General features: G+C 33.3%; 1 protein-coding gene across 1 annotated transcript; it reads right to left on the reverse strand.

The window, feature by feature from the left end:
- Positions 1-7,786: 7,786 nt before the first annotated feature.
- LOC124366818 (putative gustatory receptor 28b) lies at positions 7,787-8,329 on the reverse strand. Its single transcript, XM_046823419.1, has one exon. The coding sequence runs from the start codon at positions 8,327-8,329 to the stop codon at positions 7,787-7,789; it is 543 nt and encodes a 180-aa protein (XP_046679375.1).
- Between the last annotated feature and the right edge of the window lie 271 nt (positions 8,330-8,600).

The following is an 8,600-nucleotide window of genomic DNA, read 5'->3' on the forward strand; positions in this document are numbered from 1 at the left end:
TTGCGTATGTCAGTTAGTAAAATTTCAGTATAATAATTTTGTCTTTACAGAATTAAATATCTACGGTAAACTAAGCCTTGGGCCTCGTAGTAAGATTGTCAAGTCCTGTCGATAAACGTAGGAAATTAATACGTTATCTGTAATAAATTAATACTAATCTAGTCTTTTAATAGTTCACGGAGATAAATAGTTGTAAATACGTGTTCATAGTGTCAAATACTGTAACCACAAATTGTTTCTGTAAATTGTACATAATTAGGCCGAGATATTATCTCGTAACAATTGCATCGTCTCTCATAAATTTCCTTACTAAACTTGTTAACTGTTCTATAAATAATTGAATCGGTAACTTTATGTCCTAATGTTTGTATATTATTTAGTTTTACTCAGAATAATGTAAAGGCAGTTGTCATGAAATTTATACCTACCATTGCCGTGAAAGTGCATACATTAATGCATTATGTTAATACTTCAATACACTTTACTATAATTATTGTAATTAATTAGTTTAAGTAAGAAGAAACGTAATTAATTTTCTCCGTGTAAGAATAATTATGCTTTGTGTTTAAGACCAATATTGTATATCATTGTAATTGGCAGATTCTGCGCTTTTTAATGTACTTATGTTTATACATTAAATGTTTCTTTACATTTTACTGGCCGCTGTAAGCTAAATACGAGTATGTTAGACACACCAACAATAGTGACAGATGTTGCTGTTTTAGTCAGCTGGTTTCTTTTAAGTTTGACATAGTTTTCATGATTGATTATAAGTAGTGTTTACTGATTTCAATGAGCCGCAGAAAATGAATAAAACTGACTTTATGAAATTAAAGTTTCAATATTGGATTGCACGGACGATACAATCGACGGCTCGTGTGTGTGTTTTGGGTCCGCCCAGTTGGTGAGTAGACTTTACACTACTTATTCCATCGTGCTCCCCTGGGAGGTCGGACTAACTCCGTCAATGTCATTGTGGAGCCTCTACCTATCGGACTAGGCCTGAATAACTGCATCAGGGTGGATCCAGTTTCGAACTTTGACAAATGGGACTCAACTTTAATTTAATGTCTAGCCATTATGTATTCATGGGAATTATTGTTTTGTAATTTTGTAGTTCAGGAATATGGTCATCATGATTTTGGCCACTGTAATTTTGTATTAGTAATCGGAGCGCTCCCACCGTAATAATTTTTCGTATTTTTATTTCAATTGGCCAACGAGTTAAGTTTAAGTTAAGTTAAATATATATTTGTTTATTTAGTTCAAGACCTTAGCACTGTGAGAGAAATAGGCAATACAGAATGAAATATGTGAAATATTGGTTTTAATTTCTAATTGCCTGATATTTAATTAGAGACCTTGCAACTTACTATTAGAAAATAATCAACCGAAATCTGTGGCTAATTTAAGTACCTAAGGCTTAGTGTCGTAAACCTAATAGTTCTTGCGTGCATGGTAGTGGTCTCGATTGAGCATACCTGAGGGCAGGAAACTGTTCCTTGTTGGAGACCTGCGACTATCACACCCCATCAACAAGGTGGTGCCCTTATTACCGAGCAAACCGTAACCATCTGGGTATCCGTCAATCTTAGTAGTCCTCTGTCACTGCGCAAGAACTTGGTTGTATTGGCGCTCTACCAATACTCACGCCCTTCTCCACTGAGCGAGGCCGACAATATTGCTAACCCGCGAGGAGGGGTGGCACCACTAAGTACTTGTCTAAAAGTTTTAAATACATCATCATCAGAATCGAGCAGGAATCAGCCCGACAGTGTTTCGGACGACTAATGGAAAATCAGTACATGCCATATATTGAAATATCTCAACAAAGTCCTAACTCGCAAAAGTGTGAGGTGAGAACTCTGTTGAACATCTACTGGTTACTGGTCGATGGTGTACACCAGGCGAATGCCTTCTATTGCGATCAGCTGATGGCCACTAACTCATATTTGTTCTTCAGTATCGTATTCAACCTATACTATGCTGTCTTCACTTATGAGTCAGGTGACTACATAGAGTTTATATGTGCGTTCATCTGGGATTTGGCTAGCATTAGTTGCAAGGTGGTGATGGCTCAATCTACCGCTGCCGTCACTAAGTCAGCTGACAGGACTATGATGACGATCTGCAAGATGATCCAAAAAGATATTGATCCTTCTATGAGGACACAGTTGGAGAGATTCCTTCTACAAGTATCTAACGACAGACCTACATTTTGTGCACTGCACCTCTTCAAAAAACGATTCCATAACGAAGATAGATATACATAAAAATATATATATTTAAATAGTTCTATAAATAAAATGCAATCTGAATGTTTTTCCACATAATTTTTTAGAGTTTATGCTTAACGTATAAAGAATGTTTACAAACTGAAGATTTATTTTATCCATTATTAAGTAAAATAAACATTATTTCGATGGTATTATAACGTACAGATGTGTAACATCATTTTATGTAATTTTAAAAAATATAGAAAAATTAGTTTAATGCAATTCTATCTCTGTTACAGATACTGAAAAGGGTATAGAAAGTTTAATGGTATTTACCACTTTTTATTAGTCAAGTTCATTTTTCTTGTACGAAAAGTCTTGTTCTCGTATTTCATGACGCTGTAACCACAGAACGAAGCCAATCAGAGGATTGTCTTTATACGAGATTCATGCCATGCAATAAAAATGTATAACACCGATTTGAAGAAGGAATATGTAAAAAATATCTATAATGTATAATAATTACACAAACATCTCTAAATTAAAATAAACTTCTTTCAGAAGTAAAAGTAGATTTTTTTCAATAAACATTTTTACTTGTAGGAAATGGAAAACTGCATAATATAAAACGTGAATTAATTGTTTTTACATACTTTGTTACAATGCCTTAGTTATTTTGATATTTGACCACGAACTATGTGATTACTATAAAAAAAAAGAAAACACTATTGTCAACCGAGGTTATTCCGCCGATGTAAACTTTCTTTAACTTGCAAAGATTTTAAGTGAGCACTGCTTGGAAAACTTAGAAAGGATATAGAAAATGCTCTAGGTATCATCTAAGTAAGCTACTTTTTTCTAAGTTGAAAATAAGAACGTAGCATGCTTTCAAGCTTAATTCTTTTCATGTTTGTAAAATTGTAACATATTATAAAATTGCTTATTCGATAATACATTCATTTATTTTCAAGAATAATACTTTGTCTCATTATTGATTCGTGTGTACACAAGACAAGTAGCTATAACAGTCATGTTGAATTAAAAAAAAGAAATTTCTATTTTCTATAAACTCAGATGAGATTACAGTTTAAATTTCCGCGTTGTGATTCTGGAACTGAAGCAGAATTATCAAATTCGTGGTCGCTGCTCCTGCCACATTAGTTAGGATATCGTTTTTAATTTTGAAGATGTGCAGTGCTCAAAATGTTGTTATATCTTTAGTTACTTGTAGAAGGAACCTCTCTAACTGTATCCTCATAGCAGGATTAATATGGTTATGGATCATCTTGCAGATCATCATCGTCGTCTTGTCAGCTGACTTGGTGACGTCATCTGCAGATCGAACCATCATCACCATGTAACTAACGCCGGCTAAAGCCCAGAGAAACGCACCTATAAACTCTATGTAATCACCTGACGTATAATTCAATACAGCATAGAAGAGGTTGAATACGATACTGAGGAACAAATATGAGGTAGTGATCATGAGCTGATCGCAATAAAAGGCATTCGCATGATGTACAGCACCAACCAGTAACCAGTAGATATTCAACAGAGTTCTCACCTTACACTTTAGTGAGTTTGAACTTTGTTGTGATATTTCAATATATGGAATACACTGATTTTCTATTAGTCGTCCTAAACACTGACGGGCTACATCCGAGCACCTTGTGCTGATGTATTTGAAGCTTTTAGACAAATATTTATTGACTTCGGTAAAAATAAGAAATGTAAAAATCAATCGAAATATATTAGTTAAGTAAGACACATAACATATGGAAATCATTAATTGATTTTCCACCTCAATTATTGTAGTTTTTCCCATTTAGCTACATCATACGTAACAAGCGCTGCAGGGACAAATTAGGCTACTGAGAACATGATGTTTATATTGGATTCTGGTGGCTGATGCCTTATATCACTCCAAGTGTCCTCGACACTCTCCACTATTTTATGGAAGTTGACAAAACAATGATATTTTCTGATATTGCTGACAGACAACGACTGATGTCAATGGCAAACAGGTATACTCCAGAATCATTAAGGCTGTGATAGTATTAGTGGTACAATAAGAGGGCAAGGTGGCCAGTGTATTAAAGTATTGTAGATATACCCAATATATACGGTAGTGTCGCCTGAGCTGCTGTAGAAATCAAACCCCATGTGAACCATGATGGCGTATAATATCTCAATTCTTGCCCTTCGTTTGGCATAGAACAGTTGGTCAGAAAAAAGCCCCCAAAAAGTTGGCTGGTTAAAATTGCTCCTTTTGAAAAAACCTGCATTATGTAAAATTGTGCGAATGGTGTTTTGCGGTGGTTATTCACTACTCATAAGCCAACGTTGATAATAGCTTTAGAGTTCTCTAGAAATTTTGAAACGTTTGATATTTTCCTTTTATAGACATTATTTGTAATTGATTTGCCACTCGTTGTCATGCATTTTTAAATATAAGTACAATGATTCAATTACTCTAAATAATTCCTACCTTGTGTAAAAATGTGTCACAGTGGGCTCTAATACCACTATACTTTTATTATAAATCATTTACTTCTTATATTTAGTCTATTACCTTGAGTGTGGATTTTCTTGAATACCTGTCGATGTCGACAAACCATTTAGATATGAAGTAATTTTATTGTATTAAAGTTATTTAATTAAACTGCAAAACACTCGGACTTTTTACATATTAGATTGTTGTAGCTTTAAAAGCTCTTAAATTGGGATGTAGTTGGGAAATATTTTGTTCCTAGATTGGAACAAATAAAATGCAATAAGATATAGTTTTTAAGTTATTGGAGAGACCTAATAACCTACTTATACTTAACCTTCTGTTACATGCATCAGGTGGAAGGAAAGCAACATTTAAATCCCAACTGCATCGGCCAAATGGCTCAATAAACTATTGGCCTAGGATAAAAAATTTCATGTTGCATTCAAAAATTATTTGTATATATATTTTCTGCGCCAGGTTCTCATCTATAAAAGTAAAATAGACCTAGAATGTAAAATAAAGTTTGGAAGAAGTGTAAAAAAAAATATTTTCCTTCTTTTGTAATGAAAACGATATGAGATAAATATTTGAGATTCAATTGCAAGAATTCAATTTATTTAAAAATATAATTAAACTTCAAAGACGTAATACTACTCCCATTATAAACAAATTTGCAATTTCAAAAGTGGCACTTGATTATAAAAAAAACTATTTCTCTGGTATCGCTAATAGTATAAAATGAAATACAAGGTAAAAAAATCGAAAAACTTTAAAAAATAATAACACATTTATTAATTCTACAAAGTATGAAAAAGAGCCTAAACCAAGGAAAGAACTATGAAGGTCTAACATTAAAATAATGTAACTGTAGAAACGTAACAAATAATAATTATTAAATTAAAAAATGAAATAAAAATATAACACTACAACGAGGACTATTTCCCATCAGTTATAGCCATATTTGGTGACATGGTAAATATTAATTGCATTCAGTTTTATATACATACAATATAACCTTATTAAGGGAGAAGCAATATCTTCAGCACATGTTTGTAATGCAAACTGCGTCCATAGCGCCTGGAGACAAAATTATTAATCTACCTTTTATAATAATGACTTTACAGACGAATTTGTCCATTATACTCAATCAATAATCTAAAATAATGTAAATTTATTAATAACACATAATACATATCATAAAATAAAAACTAATATCAGTAATATTTAAAAAATAAATACTATATAACAAATAAATAATGCATAACAAGTAATTATAATGTAATAAAATGAAAGTATAAAACCAACTATCATCACATATACATTGAGTATTTAGATGAGAGATTATTAATAAAGTACTATTAAAATCCTATTTAAAAAAAACTGAAACTTTTAAAAGTTATGAAAGATTTTTTAAACAAAATCATAAAAAGGTTGCCAAGTAACTAGAACAAAACAAGCTCATACACAGGTGTACTATATACCGTAAAATAAGTATACAAAATTTTAGCCTTGTTTCTCTGCAGGGTTTTGTGTAAAGTTTACCTAAGTTAACATTGAGAAGTATAGGAGGGCGTCTCCCCTTAAGTTTCAATTGTGAATTTTATTGGTGTTGTAAGAGCTACGTTAAATCAACCAAACCTGCTATTAAACCGGTGTTTTTAATGTTGAAAACAAATTAAAAATTTTATAAAGTGGTAGCAGGAAAGTATTTTAACGTATAACTTAAAGGATAATAGTTTTCCACAACCTTTGCTAATAGCGTAGTGTGGCGGGTATAACAGTTATCGCATGATAACCGGATCTGCTGCTTCGATGGGTAACCGCTGAGCTATCCTGTCCTTGTAAGCAGCCCGCCTGCCTGGCCATTGGTGGTGATTTGGGACTCACCTTTAAGCCATTGTTTCTAAGGTTGTGTTAGAGAGGGTTACTTATCTGTTTTTTCGCCTGGTAAAATAAGACATTTACTTTACTTTTTATCTAAGGAGCATGAAGTTGGTGTTCAAACCAAACATATACAGTATGTATCTGTATCAAACTTCTAACTGAAAGTTAGTTCATTATTATACAATCTTGTAATAAAAATGTGCTTGTATGAAAAAAATATCTATACCATAATTGAAGGTGGTTGAATTGTGACAATTTATTTTAATATTTGTTGAGTAGAATCTCTAATTTTTAAGCAGCTGTGTACGTATATTAGGAAAATGTAACTAATTGTGTAAAAATAATGTATTTCCCGTAATTGAAAAAAAAAATACTTTGAAGTACATAGTGAATTGAATAATACTTTTTCTAGTATACGTTGTGTAAAATATGAACGTTATTGTTCAGATGTGTTTGGAGTTATCACAATAAATTTGAATAAATAAGAATGTATAATTAGCACACTGTATAAGTGTATTGTGAGGGTACTCCTACATATTACAGTATGAGTAGTAGATTGTAGTTTTTTACAGAAAAGTAACATAACAATTATTTTACGTTAGACAATTTTGTTAAATGAACTAACTTTAATGGTAAATGGATATATCTTATTACATGATCACCTTAACACTAATCTCATAGTCTCTAGAAAGACTACAACATTACTCTCGGTAACCATTTTAAATAAATCAAAAGGGTTCTGATTTCCCATACGGACACGCAGATTTACGGGGTTTGTCGGTCAAAGTCGGAATTGTTTGGAACTACACAATACCCCCCACCCCTCTCATTTGCTACGATTTCGCCGATTATCTCTGGACAGTGCAACCGGAGAAACTTGTCTAATAGTGATAGCCGACTGCTCCTTCAGAAAACCCCACCACTTGCTTTTAGGTGCTGTGACTGTAGGGGTTATATAAACCTCGCACAATTCTGCTCTCGGTCATTTATTTAGGTGCTGTATTATTAGGTACTGTGAAATAATTTAATATTTGAATATACTACTTTATTAAAGGTTGAATTTTAGGTGCTGTGATACGAATCCCCGTTTAGGCGCTATGATAGTTTGATAGATAATAGTAGTAGATATAACAGTTGTGTAGCGTTGCATATCACCAATACGTTGTCTATAAAATCACATGTCATTCAAACTTTAATTTTCCTCGTTCTGATTCTGGAACTGAAGCAGAATTATCAAATATGTGGTCACTGCTCCTGCCACCTTAGTTAAGATATCGCTTTTAATTTTGAAGAGGTGCAGTGGACAAAATTTAGGTATGTCGATAGATACTTGTAGAAGGAACCTCTTCAACTGTGTCCTCATAGCAGGATCAATATCCTTATGGATCGTCTTGGAGATTGCCATCGTCGTCTTGTCAGCTGACTTTGTGACGTCAGCTGCAGATCGAATCATCGCCACCATGTAACTAACGCTAGCCAAAGCCCAGATGAACGAAAATATCAACTCTATATAGTCTCCAGACTCATAGGACAAGACAGCATAGTATAGGTCGACTACGATACTGAAGAACAAATAAGAGGTAGTAGTCACCAGCTGATCGCAATAGAAGCCATTTGCCTGGTGTACAGCATCAACCAGCAACCAGTAGATTTTCAACAGAGATTCCACCTCACACTTTTGTGAGTTTGAACTTTGTTGTGATATTTCAATATATGGCATGTACTGATTTTCCATTAGTCGTCCGAAACACTGGCGGGCTAGTTCCTGCTCGATCCTGATGCTGATGTATTCAAAACTTTTTGACAAATATTGAGTAACTTCGGTAAAAGTAACGAATGTAGAAGTCAATCGAAATATAGTAGTTAAGTAAGACACGTAACATATGGAAATCATTAGTCGATTTTCATACTTGTTTACTGTAGTTATTCCCCAAGTAGCTATATCGTTCGTAACAAGTACCGCAGTGACAACGTAGGCTACTAAGATCCTGATGTTTATATTGGAT

This window comes from Homalodisca vitripennis, chromosome 7 (assembly GCF_021130785.1).
Source record: "Homalodisca vitripennis isolate AUS2020 chromosome 7, UT_GWSS_2.1, whole genome shotgun sequence".
Classification (NCBI taxonomy): domain Eukaryota; kingdom Metazoa; phylum Arthropoda; class Insecta; order Hemiptera; family Cicadellidae; genus Homalodisca; species Homalodisca vitripennis.

Excerpts from the sequence above, each read along its gene's own strand:
- LOC124366818 (XM_046823419.1), bottom strand. The coding sequence starts at position 8,329 with ATGGAAAATCAGTACATGCCATATATTGAAATATCACAACAAAGTTCA.